This window comes from Tympanuchus pallidicinctus, unplaced genomic scaffold (assembly GCF_026119805.1).
Source record: "Tympanuchus pallidicinctus isolate F22 unplaced genomic scaffold, pur_lepc_1.0 scaffold1, whole genome shotgun sequence".
NCBI classification, from domain to species: Eukaryota; Metazoa; Chordata; class Aves; order Galliformes; family Phasianidae; genus Tympanuchus; species Tympanuchus pallidicinctus.
In genome coordinates, this window is record NW_026294618.1 from 27190094 (window position 1) to 27206911 (window position 16818).

General features: G+C 33.6%; 1 protein-coding gene across 9 annotated transcripts in view; it reads left to right on the top strand.

The window, feature by feature from the left end:
* Positions 1-16818, top strand: part of ADGRB3 (adhesion G protein-coupled receptor B3) — a 458265-nt gene that overhangs the window by 240774 nt on the left and 200673 nt on the right. For all 9 annotated transcript variants that reach the window (XM_052690794.1, XM_052690547.1, XM_052690635.1 and 6 more), the window contains 2 exons: positions 15853-15999; positions 16697-16772. In XM_052690794.1, the coding sequence (XP_052546754.1) occupies positions 15853-15999; positions 16697-16772 (223 nt within the window). The remainder of the gene's footprint in view (positions 1-15852; positions 16000-16696; positions 16773-16818) is intronic.

The following is a 16818-nucleotide window of genomic DNA, read 5'->3' on the forward strand; positions in this document are numbered from 1 at the left end:
TGTCACTTTTCTTTCTTAACTCCTTAAAAAATCTCTGTCTGCCAAGATTTATACACAGCCAGTGTCAGCCACATGTTTTCCTGTTCTTCATTTGCTCAAAGTATATGTAACAAGCTTCTGGTTACTAACAGCTACCAGAAGAGACAGATTTTTCAAAGAAAATAAAGAAAATAAAAAAACTGCAGAGAAAAATCGTGCGAAAATTTTGTCATTTCCTTATATACCTCTCATCCACATGTATTCATATCATTTCCTTTATAGCAGCCTTAGCAAATCCTTGATCAGATCAATATGTTGGCTTTTAGAAGATTCAAGCTTCTTTCCCTGATTAAAGGAAAAAACTTCATGCAGACTTTGAACTCCCAGCATCTGACTTAGTGCCTGAAGTTAATGATTAAGAGCTCATATTTCTTTTCTGATGTCAAATAAGCTTATTAAGTGACTCACATTACCCAAAAATGTAGCTATGAACAGGGCAAAGAGTAGATTTATTTTTTTTCCATGCTTTTCTAAATCTGTGAATTCAGTGATCCTGAGGAAATACAGCTCTCAGAGTTTCTTAAGAAAAAACATAATTAATATGGAGGAAATTTCTGTGACAATCTTTATCAAAGAAACTTCACAAACGTGGATAAAAAGCTTACTTAATTCTGTGGCTGCATTTCAGTAATAGACATAATTCAGTAGTTACTTTTGTGTAATTTGCCCTAAAGGTGAATCTAAATAAACTAGCCATTCAATATGTTAAAATGGCAGCTATAAGAAACGAGAATAATAATAGGCGTTTCCCTTCTCTACCTTGTATTAAATATACACTGGAGCAATTGGAAACTGAAAAATGCTGACATCCAGGCTTGAATCTCATAAAAAAGTATGCCGGCAACAGAATTATCTTCAGCACACTTGTGTAAATAGCTTTTTACATCATGGAAATATATGTATTTTAGATTATGATGTTATTCCTAGATTTCTACCTCCTGTAAACTCCTCTCTGAAACATTCTGTTTATAGGCCCCTTTTTACTTGGATAATTGAAAACTGTTGTTTTCTGGAGAAATCAGCTATTTTATGACAAACTTTTTTTTTTTAAGAAGTGCACTTCCTGAGAAATAATATATCTAAGTTTATTTTAAAAGGAGGGAAAGAATTTCTATCAAATGCTAGACAAATCAACATACTGTGATAATAAACTACATGATTTCGTCTGTCATTCCTGCAGATTGTAACACCAAATAATACAAATCCACTGCTTCCAAACTACATAGCTTGAGTAAATTGTAATGGAATTAAATAATGTAAGCATTTATCAGTTTTCATTTCAATTTCATGAGAGTGATAGTGGATTTTTCATATCAGAGAAAAGTATTTTTATGCTAAATAATTATTTCGACAGTGAAATTACAACACACTGTTAAGATCAAACTTCAAAGCCATGCAAAATCATACAGATAAAATTCTGATTAATTATAATTGTGCTTGTGGGTTTTGGTTGTTTTTTTGTTTGGTTGGTTGGGTTTTTTTTGGTTTTTTTTTTTGTTTTTGTTTTTGTTTTTTTTGTTTTTATGTTTGTTTTTTAATATAGATAGCTGGACTTATGTATAGGGGCCTGCAACTATCTCTGCTAATCTGTTAAGATCAAATTGGATAACAGTGACAGAGCTAACAGTAAGATCAGTAGAAAGGATCCCAAATCATCGATCTACTAGGTTTGCTAAAATCAAGAATAGAGTCTGAAAGTAATTAAGTATCTTTTGTTTTATCATCCTGTGATTTCTGAACCCCTAAGTTCATTCAATGGGTTTTGTTTTGTTACGCTTTCCTGTGATTTCAACTTTGAGTTTTAGAACCGTATTTGTTTCTCTGCCTCAAGGTAGAGACAGAAAATCTTTTGTAATGTTTACTTACGAAGTTTAAGATTTAAACTAGAGGTTTGATCTAGATCTAGAGATTTGCATAAATATAACTTTTTTTCCACCTTGTAAAATTTTGGCAGGAACTCTGTAAAAGATCTCTTTTTTTTTTTTTCTTTTTCTCATAACTCACCTAAAAATGCATTTGTCATGGGAGGAAGATTATGATATAATCAAAGTGTGCAGAACAGTTCTGTGGCCTTCCATATTTGAATGATTCTGGATAAGGAGCACAAATGCTTAAACTGCTCTGCAATGATGCAAAATAGCTTGGTTTTGTTGTTGTTTGGTTTTCTTTGTTTGCTTTAACTGACACCCTCCATATATATATGGAGGCAATGTAGTTGGCCACTAACAGCATTCCTTTGCCAATTTTTCAAACTGTAGTTTTGGAAATATTCTTCTAAAAAGATATTTGTTCTTTGATACAAATTTAAGATCAAGGCTTGAGCTGTTCAATTAGTGTTTGTATTTTTTTTTGGGGGGGGAGGGGGATTTTTTTCCTAACCTACTGAAATTTCTTGCACTTCTAGTATTACTTTAATTAATAGCAGTGTTAGTTATATGACTTTTTTCTTTTTTTTCTTTTTTTTTTTTTTCAATACATAGTTATTAAAATCTTATGGCCCCATTCCATTATTCAGTAGATAATTTTCTTAGAGGTAGATTTTAAAAGCATCTAAAGGAAAATAGTAAATTAGTAAAGTAACTTGTCCAGAAAAGCTTTCAAATGCTGCCTCTGGTCGTGTTGCAGAACATCATGGCTAGAATATGAGCTGATCTCAGAAACATGAGATCAAGAAATACGTGGGACCATATTAATATATGTAAAATAGTGCTGATTGGTGAAACATATTTCCTCCCTGTATTTGCACTAAAATCTCATTTTCAATAATGAAGTGGAATGAAAAAAGACCAGCCTGCCAAAGAGGAAGAAACCATGGGACAGTCATCAGGATGACTGGATTTTGGGATTTGGCAATCATATAAGCTGCTGCATCTATGTGTACAAGGCTACTGCCTCTGAGGGAAGCATTTATCAAAAATATAGCAAATTTATCCCCTCTTTTTTAATATTTACCTCAAGAGGGTACAATATGTTCATAAAGATTAAAGAGAATGTCCCATTTTGCCTTTAGGTATCTTAGATTATTCATTGCAGAATGTTTTTAATGCTCATTTGGCTTTGAAAATTACATCACTATCTAGGCAATGTAAAATAATGGTCTCTATTCACAGTCAACAATCCACAAAGAGAAGTTAATTTCTGCAAAATGATTGTCATTTAACTTAGCCAGATTGATCTTATACCTGTTTCTTGGATGAATAGTTCCAATACTGAAAAAGATGGCTTGTGATTTTATGCTGCATTATCTATTTTACATTCCTGGTAGTATTTAGAAATCATTTACAGAAATAAAAATTATAGTTATCAAAAACTCTTGTAATCCAAAAATAATAGACTACACATAATAGAGTAGGAATTCACATATGGCACTAGTTCATCTCCTATGAGAGATATTTAACACGAGAGCTCAGAGGAGGTTCAAGTATTTATGTTTATGCTGTTTATCATTTTCTTAGATGAGCTAGTAGAGTGAATTTGCAGAATGTGTTTGTTCTTTGCACAAACCTGAAGCTTTCATTTAGGAGTTTTCTTTTAAAGCTTGGAGAATAAAGCAGCAAGTAAACATGCAGAGATTTGGTCATTATTCCTTAGACGTTATTTGTAAGGGTATTTTATTTTCTTCATTAAAAAAAAAAGTGTAAGTTATTTCACAGAATATTTGTTCATGAGCTTTTTAATATATGATTTGAGAGCATCTGTGTCTAGACATAGTAGACATACACATTTTCACAGATTTTTTTTTTTTCCTATTGATACACTCAGCTGCTGGATTCAGAATTTTAACTGCTGCCCAGCATTCTCTGTACTCACTTTGACCTGTTCCATCACCATTCATGGCAATGTTGAAAGTCTCTCCAGGCTATAATTTGGCATGAAATGGAATTGTTCAACTTGCATTCTATTTTATTTTAAGATTTCAGTTTTTTTCATGTGTTTCACCAGAACAAAGCTAAACTTTCAATTAATGCAGTTATGTTACCTCCTAGGTCTGGTGGACAATTATCACACCATGGTTGACAAGATAAGAGTTGCTAAATTGCCAAACCACCATTTTGCGTCTTACACAATCAATGCATTTGATCCTCTAAGTGGTACAAACTACTAAAGTAGACTCAGTGTTTGTATAGATTTCTTAATCTTTCATGTTGAAAGAGTTTCACATAGTAGTAGTAGTAGATTTTTTTGTAGATTTTTTTTTTTTTTTTCATTTACATCAAGTTTTGTATATGCCACTGTATACTGAGCACTGGACTAAAGAAGAAAATTATCCTGGTTTTGGAGGCTAAACTTTTTTTCAGAGAATATAAGAAAAGCAAGGTCAAGTTCCTCTTCCAGTGAGATTTGTTTGTTCCCAACTGAATTTTATCAGAAAAAGAATAAAAACTGAAAGAAGGCACAATATAAAAATTCCACAAATGTAGACTAGATATGGCACATCATCATTAAAAAGCCCAAAAAATTAGTTATTAAAATAAACTTGAAGCTTTTGTTTAAGGGTTTAGATCCCTCTCTTCTTCTGTTTCTTCTTCTATCTTGTGCTGCCACAGACATGCCACCATTACAGGATCCCTCACTGCAGGGGCTAGCGATCTCTCCTTGCTCTACCTGCAATCTCTCCTCACTAGGACCATTGCACCTCAGACACCAACATGGGGGATGCTGCAAAATGGCATTTATTGAAATTCAACAGTATCTTATATATCCTCCGAAGTCCACTTGTCAGAATCTTATTGGTGGGTATCAGTCCAGGCTGCCCAACACCAGTCCTACCATTGACCCTTCATTGTTACATTGTTCCATGGTGGCCATCTCCAGGTGGTGTCCATCTTCTTGTTCCTTATCTTTGTCCTTCAGCTCCTTCTTCCTCTCTTAGTTTCTTCCTCAAGGCCAATGGACGCACTGTTCCAAGCACCTACCACAATGCTGAATAACTCCCATATGTGCTTATCACGAGACAGTCCAGCTGCCTGCACCGTGACAGCCCAAATCCTCAGTTAGTCGCTTAATAACAAACCCAACATTGTACACTTTTTCCATTTTTTTTAATAATGCAATTATTAATGTGATAAACTAGTTCTTTCACTTAAGTATTTTTAATTCATTATGCTAAATTCTCATCACTTCCTGTTTTATTCTTTGTGGGAATGTTGGTGTATGGCCTGGGAAAAAAGTTCTTCTATGTCCAATTTATTTTTTGCTCCAAGCAGTGAAACCACTATGTTGTCTTAGCACATTCACTGACAGTCTCATTTGTTGAATGACGACACTGAGCAAACAGTAATATTGTATATTTTAATTCAGTTTTCTGGTTCACATTTGGTTCATATTTTTGAGAACGTTTCATTACTATTCAAATGTCCCTTTGCAACAAATAATCTATCTGTAGAACTCAAATGTTTAAATTATCAAGTATCATACAATAGCCACGGTTTATATGAGTATAGGCCCAGATTACATCCTCTGCACCTTCACTTGTGCAAAAAGTTATTGCTTACAAATATTATCAAAAAAATGATTATTCTTACGCTGACCAGTAAACTTTGTGCCTGTTTGGTTCAATTTAGATACTTTTTATGAATGTTTGCCAACAGAGTGCAGTTGGTTTGTTTTCCAATAAAACACTGTTTAGATGTTTTGGGATTAGGGACCCATTTAGTACACTGAAAATATTATTTTGGCAATGGCACTGTAAAATCTATACAGACTTGAGAGGGAAAAATAACTAAAGGAAAAAAAAAAGGCAATTTTATTTCCAGCATTCTGCAAAATGCTGGTTACTGAGCAATAATACTATAATCATACTATGATGGAGAAAAAGCAAAATAAAACAAGACCTCTTTTTTTTTGTCCCATTCTCCAGTGAATGGTTTATATTAGGAAAGCCACTTTGAATGTGGATTAAAATTCTTAAACAGTCAAATACTATTGGAAGATAATGTCTTTTTTTTCCTGGCCATATCCTAGATCAGAATGTGGAGATAGATACTGACAGCATTCTCAAATATGGCATAGCATTAACAGCAAAACTGGGCTCAAATGATTATTATTTGCTGCTGAACATCTCTACAAGACAATAAGTACAGAATGCTTTGGAACAAAATTGATTGTAAAGTAATAGCTTTGTTGGTATGTATGTTCAGCCACCCTTTGTATTACTGCGTTGAACAGGTAATTAATGAAAGAAACTCGACTTCATGTTGTTGGGTAGTCCAGTAGAAACAGGACTAAATAAAAAATAAAAATTTCATCCCTGCATCTTATTTTCACATCTCATACTCATGATATTGCTTTCCAAATGAATTCACCACTGTGTCTTCTCAAATAACATGAGCAAACAGTCTGGAGTAAATTCTTTTCATCTTTATATCATAGATGTAATTGTGTTTTCTGAAGCACTGTGTGTTGTAGAATGGAATGTTATCTGTTTAGAGTTTTCCAGGAAATAAGGCATGTTAAGCCAAAGCAATATAGTTTCAGTTTGAGGGACTCCTATTCTGGATATATATTTAATAAATATACTAGCACAACAAATTAAAGAAACAACAGTAGCCATGGAAAACAAAATTTGTTTTGGAATAACTAGCAAAAAATAGGTTCAGATAGGATTTAATGCTAAAGAGATAGCAGAGTTATATCAGGTGTATGTGTTAGTAAAGGAGATGTTGCGGAGCCAAACATTTGTCATTAGGGATTTGAATGCCGCAGGGGCATGCTGATGGCTCCATTTGACAGCATCTGTTGTGTCTCAGGAAAACACGAAAAAATGTTTTCTTATTTATGGTAGTCTCTACAGATTATCTGTCCAATGTGGTAATTCCCTTTATCATGTAAAATCGAAGCTGAAAGTATTGTAAGAGAATCTGAAATGTGGTTCTGAAATGAAACAGACTTTTTAAAAACTAGAATCTTCTGTAGGTAGAATGCTATGTTGTATCTTAAGTTAGATATTTTGACCAAAGTCTATGATTAACTTCAGCACTGAGCTTGCATTTTACATACTCAGACACAGGTAAAGTTCAGTAAATCCATTATTCATAAAATGCAATTTAAGCTTATTACACAATATCTACATAAAATCAGATTCATTTTAAAACCATTTTATGGTTTTAAAACCATGACTGCTCAGACAGCACCCCTTTTCCCTCTCAACTGCACCAAAAACTTACAGGACATACAAGCTATCTTAGTTTAGACAAAGTAAACAGTAATATTGTATAATTTAATTCTGTTTTCTGGTTCACATTTGGTTCACAGTTGGTTTTCATTCTTCAGTTAGCTGCTTAGGTCTTTTTGATTCCTTCTTCCACAAGTTCGATAAATTTGAAAAGCCTTTTCTTTCAAGAGTGAAGAAACAGGATTCTGGAGATGACTTGACCAGAAGAGCTGAGCACAATCTCCTCACAGCATAGTGATTCATATAGCGACATTATAACAGCTTGTAATAACCAGGTTGTCATTCTTTATAGGCCCAATTTTCTAGTTAGAAGTTTTTTAAAGCATCTCCTCATTGCACAGTTGTTTTATTGAAATGACCATAATAACTCTGAGATATTTCTCCTGAGTTATTAAAGTTAATTTAGAATTCAACAGTATGACCAAGTAAATCAACCTGGTCTAATTAGAATTACTTACTACTTATACTGAACAGTATCTCTATGTCCCACAGAGCTACTGAGTTTTCATTGTGCCATGCATGATGTAAAAAATCTAAATAAAGCATGCGTGCATTATCCCAATGATTACATTTCATAGTGCCTCAGGACCACTTTTTGAAGTCCCTTAAGCAAATCTTAAACTGTTTTATCTCTTCCATAGAGGATATTCAGGACTTGCCTCCAGAAAGCAAAAATCTAGTTATAAATTCCTGTGAGGAAGGTTAGAGCCATGTCTCTAACATTAAGCTGAGACACAGAAGAGATGTCTTTCTTCACTAGTTTTATTTCAGATTTTCTGTACAATTCTGCCTAAGCCTTTCTTTAAGCCTTTCTTGAAGGCACTTGCTAGGTAGATGTTGTAGTACCTGTCTACCAGTTGCTGTGTTCAGGGAGAAGCAAGAGTGAGTTGATAGGTGAGGCAAGCCAGAAGACAGCAAGGAATGTACAGTGGCTTCAATGGCACAGGCTGCCTGAAAGCATGTAGATCTTCCAAATTCAAATGCTCAAAACATAAAGGATACTGTAAAGAACAGTGTTAGACTGACAATTTGCACTTGGACTTGGCCATGCTTGAAAAAAAAAAAAAAAGCAACTGAAGATGTATTTTTAGGAAGGAACCGTTACTTCTAGTAATCATAGGTACAGGCTTGAGCTTTGTAAGTATCTTACCTACTACTCTAATTTTTCAAATTGAGCTAAAGTATTTAAAAAAAAAAAAAAAAACAAACACATTGAGATGTTCTGTTCAGAATACTTTTGTGAAAGCATATGGGGAGATTTGCACATGCCCAGTGAATTTTCTTTTCAAATAGATCTGTACAAATATAAGCCCTCATCTGTATCTTCATACTGCAATTTGGAGTCATTACCACAATTCCATTTGAGTCTAATTCTAGGTGAGTAAACCTGGGCATTTACTGTTCATGTCCTTGAAGACCTGATTGGTCCTTTATTTTTCTACACCTCAGCATATCCACATCTTGCAGCTATGTTACATATTTCCTACAGTTTTTCTAGCCTTTCGTTGCTTTCAAGTCTGTCTCAACATCTGTGCCATATTCATCATGACAAATATTCATCCACTGTACTTTTAATCAGAGAAAGACACCTTCATTATCCTCATTATTTGTATTCATTACTAGATTTGTTACGTAATCTTTATGATATTACCATGTCACATGGGCAAATTATTCAAGTAAATGCATATTTTTATTGGTGTTACCAGTATTCCTAATGAAGCATATTGCCCCTTTCTTGGCCATTTCTTTTAATGATCCAAAGGAGTATGGTGCATTTTGTTTCTAGAGGACAAGTTTTAGATATTCAATAGTTATGTGTCTGTGTTACAGATCAGATTTGAAGATGTTCTTCTGTTGTCTCACACTCCTTAGTACATAGCTAGAAAAGAATTACAACACTATAGAAAGGGCTATTATGCACCTCCTTTCTTGCCAAGCTGTAGCATATATATTTAACCAAGAAAGGTGACTGAAGTTAACAGTTAAAGGGAGGAGACTAGAATCTGGATCCAAGCAACACAGAGTTATAAAATATTGAAGATAATGCTGTAGAAAAAGAGGGCCATCTGCAAACATTCTTCCATATATACTTTTTTGCTGGATGTGGTTTTAAGAAGGTTCTACCTTTTAGGATTCAACAGACACTTGCATGGAATTAATTCACTGACATTCTATGCCAAAAGAATTTAAAATTCTCTCAATTTCAATATACTTATATTTGTATCTGAAAGTTCTTTATGATTTCATTTCATATGATAAAAAAGGCTATTCAGTTAATAAAAAAATTAAAAAAAAATCCATGTCCAATCTGTTACAAAAAGCTGCAATTATAGACAAGTATTGATTCACATGATTTTATTTAGTTTCCTTCTATGTGGCTTTTATACATCAAGTCTAAATCCATCCTCAAGAAATCACATCTCATATTACCTTTCAATATCCTGTGTAAGTTAGTTCACATCTTTCTATATTTCTGAATGGATTGGGGTTTGGTTGTCATTTCCCTAGAGATTAGGCAGTGGTCATCCTTCCTTTGCTTCAATTTGCTGTTTCTGGGAAGCAGTCATTCTACCTCTGCTTTTCATCTCCCCAAGGAATGTAATATTGTGGGAATACTTTTGTCAGTTCCCTTCTAATCACTTTTCATATCTACTGCCCCTACCCTCTGACTGATCTCTTGTCCTCTGTAATGTCATCTCTGCCTACATTTGTAAGAGACCTTAGTGGATATCTAATCAGTAAACATGATAAATAAACATTTATATGATCTCCCTCCTTCTGCTTCTCTTCCATCTCTCAAGCTTCATTACCCTTCCCTTCTTCTGAGCCCTCTTACTTTAACATTATCTTCAATCTCATTCTCTTTTTCCTTGTTATCAACTAGAATCACCAGCAGTTACATTTTTTTCTTGTAACAGTGATTGAAAAATGCTTGGTTTCTACACCTTCCCTGCATACTCAATCTAAAATAATGCTTCAGATGGCATAGCCCCCTTACCACGTTTCTAATCTTTATGTCTGCAACATTAGAAGTCATCAACTTACATGTGATATCTTCTACATTAATCTCCATCTCCTGTCTGGCTTTATGCTGACTCCTTCTTTACATTGCAAAGTGCCCTCTGACAAGCAGGAGTTGCTAAGGGAGACCTTAGTCTTAGTTACATGAATATAGAGTAATACTAAGGGAAATGAAAAATAATAAAACTTCTGGAAAACACGGACTACCTTGGATTCGACTATGGGTCTCTTTGGCTGTTCATGTCTTCATCTTCCTCAGAATTACTTATAGAACACAAAATTGCCTTCTAGTTAATAAAATACAGCTTTCTACCTTAAAACTTTACTCCAAATAACCAAATATTTCAGGAAGCATTCATTTTATCGTAAGAATACAATTTCTTCTGACTACTCAAAGAAAAACTTTAAATTTTCGTTAGTCTTGTGACTCAAATTTGCAAATTTCAATGTGCTTCTGTTCTCTGTAGCATGTTGGCCAGCTACAAATAGTGCAAGCATTGACATTAAGTGAAGAGTAACAGTGATTATACATTTAAAATCCCTTTTTTTTTTTTCTTGTAGAGACATGAGGAAGTTGCATTTCAATTATGGCCAAATTCTATGATAATATAATTTTCATATGCTATCACTTTCTATGGAACTGAACTTCTATTTTATATATATCATATATATATATCTTATATGTAGAGAGTCATCTGTGCTATTTTTTTTTTTTTTTTTTTTTTTTTTCATTTTAAGAAAGCTTTTGTTGTTCCAAACTTGGAACAGCAGACATTTGGAAAAAAAATTATAATCTCTTGTTTTACCTCTTTCAGCTTTTCCAAATTTGATTTTTCATCATAACAAGTTTGCAATCAGAAACCACTCAAGGGATTTCACCTGCATGTGTATCCAGCATGAACTGACTTGAATGAGTTTGCTTATTTTATAAACAGACAAACAAATATTTTACATTTTAGATCAACAGAAAAGTTATGAAATGTATAAAAATTATTCTAATTGAGCCTTTATAGAGAGGTTTGCAGAAATACTCAGTATTCTGAATTTTAACACACACAAAAAAATCTTTTCATGCTCTCTGTCGCAGGCCTTTGTGACAATGACAGTTCTATTCATTACTATTTTACCCAGAAATAAATTTAGCACTATTTCTCCCGGAAGGGCAGTGTCTCTTGTGCCTGAAAAATGAGAACCTGTTGTGTGATGACCTCGAATATTATAAATGCTGAATTGCAGAGGAGTTGGACTAGATGACCTTTAAGGGTCCCTTTCAACTCCATTGATTGTATGATTCTGTGACACTTAGAATTAATTCTTATCTGAATCAAAAATTATCATGAAATCATCAAAGATGTATGTGTACTTATGTGTAATTGAACCAATGTCTTATCATTTATACCAAGTTGCTTCAAATGAGTATTCATGGAATTCTAAAAAGACTGGCTATTTTGCCTGCATTATAACTTACAGTAGGTGTATTCAGTACTAAGGTGATACTGCTTCTTGAAAACAGTTTATATTCTATTTCCTAAATTCTTCAGTTGATGAATACAGACATATGTATTATTAAATTCCTATTTTCTACAATCTTTTCTTACCTTGAGAAATCATCTGAGAATTGTAGTTGAAGGTATATAAGGGCCAAAATAAGAGAGACTATTCAGAAAGTGAAATAATGTAATAAATTTCTGCCCTTAAATATAATTCTTTACATGAAAACTTTCTGTTTCTAAATCTTCTCCCATCAAAAGCCCTGTGGATGGCTTTTTTATTATTATTATTATTTTTTGTTATTTCAAGCTAAAGTTAATTCAAAAGTAAAGAATTTCTCCAAACTAGTGGAAGCTCTTGACTGTGTTTGTTTTGAAAGCATAGGAAATGCCAGTATAAATAAACTTACAAGAATTTTCAATATTGTATGGCAATACCGGATTTAATACAAGTTACATCAATAACTGAAATATGCTTTTGGATGAGAGAATAATGTATGCTGTAGATAATGTACGTGGGATATTTTGATATTTAAATTCCTTTTACTCAGATTAAAATGTAAATTTTCTTCATCTTCTGCTTAGTTCATTTTCTTTTTTATTTCCTTTTTTCTTCTCGTTTTAATTTTTTTTCCACTTTAATTCTACTAATATTCTAATTACTTCCACAAGTATACAAATTCCATGTTGTATAATCAAGCTAAAATTTCAGTGCCTAAAAATGTCCTGATCAGTTAGCATTCTGTCTTGCAAATTCAGGACATGATGTTTTGTTAAGGTATTCTTAAAAAATGTGTGTTACTTTTGTTTTCCTAAAAATGGGAAGTAATGTGCTTGTTTGCTTATTGCAGAACTGAATCATTCAAAGTCCAGTACTTTAAACAGATTTTTCTAATACAAGCCTAACATAAAATGAGTACAATGAAGTGTAAAATGAATGACATGTCATTCTGTCTTAATGTCTATGTATGACTTTTTTAGAACAAACTGACATTTTAGCTGCTGACATGTAAATGACTTGGCACCTGAATTACATGCGTTCTCCTCTAGAAGGCTTGCTAATTTTCATGTTCTTAACAAAGTAAATAATTATTTTCATACTGCAGATAAAAACTAAGTTAGAGAATCACAGACTGGTTAAGGTGGGAAGAACTTATGGGTCCATCTGGCTCAATGCCTTCTCAAGCAGGAACACCCAGAACAGGGGGAGAAGGACTGTGGCCAGGCAACTTTTGAAGATCTCCAAGAAAGAAACTTCACAGCCTCTCTGTGCAACCTGTGCCAGTCTTCTGTCAGCCACACTGTAAAGAAGTCCTTCATGCTGTTTATACTGAGTTTGAGAACAGCAAAGTCACTTTACACAATGTAAATACAGATTCATAGGTCATGCTTCAAGACCTCTTTCAGATGAAATTTAGATTTTTTCATGTATTCTCCTGGGCATGTTAACATGGGCTGAATTAGTTGCCTCTGCTTAACAGTCCACTCAATTATCTTTCAAAGTTTAGTGTCATATTTAAAATTATTAGGCACATACCCTTAGAATCATTCAGCAAAGTGGCTAAAGAATGACCTGATAATCTTATGTGGATCTCTCAAGGTTTTGCGGGATAGGGAGCAAGCATTTTGGTAAATCATTTTCAGTTATTGCTTTGTGTGCTAAATACAGTCTCTACACAAAACTATACAAAAAAAAAAAAAAAAAAAGCCAAAATCAAGGTATTGTGGTGGTATCCTCTGTAAAAATAAAGACACTTTTATTTAGCTGGTTTCTGACTGTGAGCAAAAGAAAAACTTATCTGAAATATGAAAAGAGTTATATATACATATTTATTTCATATGAGCCATAAGTCAAATGCTTAGGTTGTGTGTATCGCTTAATTATTAACAAATATTTTTGAATGTTTGGTTCTGATTACTTAGGCAACAAAATGAATGTGCCTCTTTAAAATAAGTAGACAGAGTCCAGAGAGATACTGTCTTGAACTCTTACCATTTATCCAGCTCTAAAGTAGTTTTCTGTTGAATAACATTGATTTCCTATTTCAGTAAAAAGAACTGACATCGGAAATGCGGATGAAATATTGAGGCTTTACTAGCTCATTAAATAGCCAGATAGGTAAATACACAGACAAAGAGTGTGCAAATATTATACATATGTTGTCCCATACAGGCTTTATTTAATTTTGAAAGCTCAAAAACTGTGAGTTTAATTTTATTTATGTGGAAAATAAAATAAATGTCTGATTATATTTTAGGAACCATGGAAAAAATCCATTTTTACAATGTTAATATATTCTGTGTATCCATTGGTTGTGTGTGAAAACATGCAATCCATTTTATGCCCCAGTAATTTGGAAACACCTGATCTCTTCTCCCTTCACACAACACCTGAAATTTCAGAAGACTAAGCATCCCTTGAGAGCAGGGAATTATTTGCCAATTTCATCCCAGCAGGCATTGTACCTAGTGTTGTAAAGCTCACATGATAGTTTTATAATGGAAAGCCTGAAATAACTTTAAGTACCACCTCACTGATGGTATTCTATAATGCATAACCAGTTTAATTTGAAACTAAGATTCAGTTACCAAGAAATACATTTGCAGAGTTAATATCGTTAACATCTTAATTTTGCTCTTTTCTTGGATATGAATTACAGTTTCCTTTCAAATAAAATCCACTGATGAAACACCTAATGGTTTTCTACTTTAATTTTGCTCTTCTGCTTGCTTTTACAGTTGTCCCTGTTGTCTTTAAAGTTAATCCCCTTGTGTAGTCCTGGGAGAAAAATCGTTACACGGATCAAAGTACAGTTCTGATGTACAAACTCTTCCAACTGTATTGGCCTCATCATAAATTGATTAGGATGAGCATTGCACAGGAAATTATTATCAACATGGCTTACATTAAGAAAAAGGCTAGGACTACAAAGGTGTTGTTTGTCATCTCTCAGTGTGCATAAAGTCATTCAGCCCTGTCAGTTCCTTAAAAGTAGTTGGAGTCTTGCTAGACACTGGCAGTGTTGCCATGGAATCTATACTTAGATTTCACAGCAAAGCTAAAAGTGATTTCCAGATAATAGTTGAATTATAAAGCAAGGAAAATGAGAATGAGTAAATAAAATTCCAAATTGCCCATTATATGATTTAATAACTTTCTTCTGTCTTTCTATCTCTGTTACAAATATGATAGTACTGTTGTTTGTAAGGTTTGGATTTTTTGATGAAAAAAATATAATTAAGAATTCAGAATAGGAGCAGTTCTTTTAAAAAAAAGAAATCAAGTGCTTTACTGCAATATTCTCATTTATGTGGAAACAATGAGGTCTTTTAGTATGTGGTTCTCCTTAATGGGTCTGTTTTGAAATTGTGCCTGTATAGGGAATAAAGGCTCTGTTGTTGCTTCATTATCCTGCATCTAGCAGATTTGTTTCCCAAAGCAATTTGCAGCATCATCCTCCTTTTACTGTCACATTTAATCATTTTAGAATTTACTCTGCAGATAGAACTGTGTCCTAACATGAATTCCAGAGTAGGAGCAAGTTCATTTAATACTCCCTGTTAAGAGGAGAATCTAGCTGACAAGTAATAGTATCAATGCAACATAATTATGTCAAAGAGACCTGGGAGCAACCTTTCAATACCTAAAGGGGGGAGAAGAAAGAAGGGGATAGACTCTAGCAGGGTCTGTTGTGACAGGGCAAGGGAGAATGGTTTCAAAGAAAAGAGTTTGCATATAAGGAAAATGTTTTCTACAGTGAGGGTAGTGGCACATTACCTAGAGAGGTGGTAGATACCCCATCCCTGGAGGCATTGAAGGTCTGACTGGAGAGGGCTCTAAGCAACCTTATCTAGCTATAGGTGTCCCTGTTTGTTGCAGGGGAGTTGCACTAAATACCTTTAAGGGTCCCATACAAATCACATGATTCTATGAGTCTATGATAATTAATCTCTAATAGAACTGCATAATATTCAGAAAATGACACTTTCAATGATGGTTAATGTCCTACAAATTCCTACTTTACTTGAAATTTATTATTGAATATTTTTTATTGCTTTACTTTTATCCGTATTTGATGCTTTAAAGTATGAAAAAATTTTATTTGATTTTTCGATTTCTCCTTCTAGTGGCTAGCATTCAGAAGCTTCCTGCTGCATCTGTTCTAACTGACATCAATTTCCCCATGAAAGGAAGAAAAGGAATGGTTGATTGGGCACGAAACTCAGAAGATAGGGTTGTCATTCCAAAAAATATATTCACCCCTATGTCAACAGGTAAAGAAGCGTATCAGCATGTTAATTTTGTGTTGACTTCAACAAGGGAACTCAGGGTCTTTGTCTCATAGGACTCTTGTATAATATGGAAGTTGTCCTGTATAATATGGAAGAGAAACATCTTATTCCAGAGGGAAAGGATGGAATTCAATTTCTTAGTCCGAACAGAAAGTGCTGAAGAAATCCAAGAGATTGGATCATACTTTTGGTAGTTCAGAGAGGCCTGAAGCACAGCACTTCTGAACCTTCTTATTCTGTTCCATCCCAGCACCATTCCAACAAATGACATAACTTTTACCGAATAATGGTTAGCAGACAAATTACCTCAGCTTCTAATGCAATTTACAAAAGCCATTGCAGTGCACACCTTTGACTTTAGAAAATTTACTTGCTACATATTAAATGTTAAAGACAACCTTTGAGGACACTTTATTATAAAAGTAGATGAACTAGCATGGATGTCAGTACACAGTGATAGATTTTTGAAAATGTGATTTTCAGTGCTTAAATCTTTTGAAATATTTCTGACAGTGTAACATCTTTATGAAAGGATTCTAGGATATAATTCAAATTTATGGTAGTTTATTTAAAATACAATTTTTACTGGAAAGATAAATGATATTCAGGAGTTTTTTTTTTATGCTCATCAAGGCTTGGGAAAGAGTATTTTAAAATCTTTTTTCCTTACCCTTTTTAGAACTAGATGAATCAACAGTATTTGTACTTGGAGCAGTGCTGTACAAAAATTTAGAGCTCATTCTGCCAACTTTGAGGTAAGCAACTATGTAACCATAAATACAATATTAATTAGCATAACTA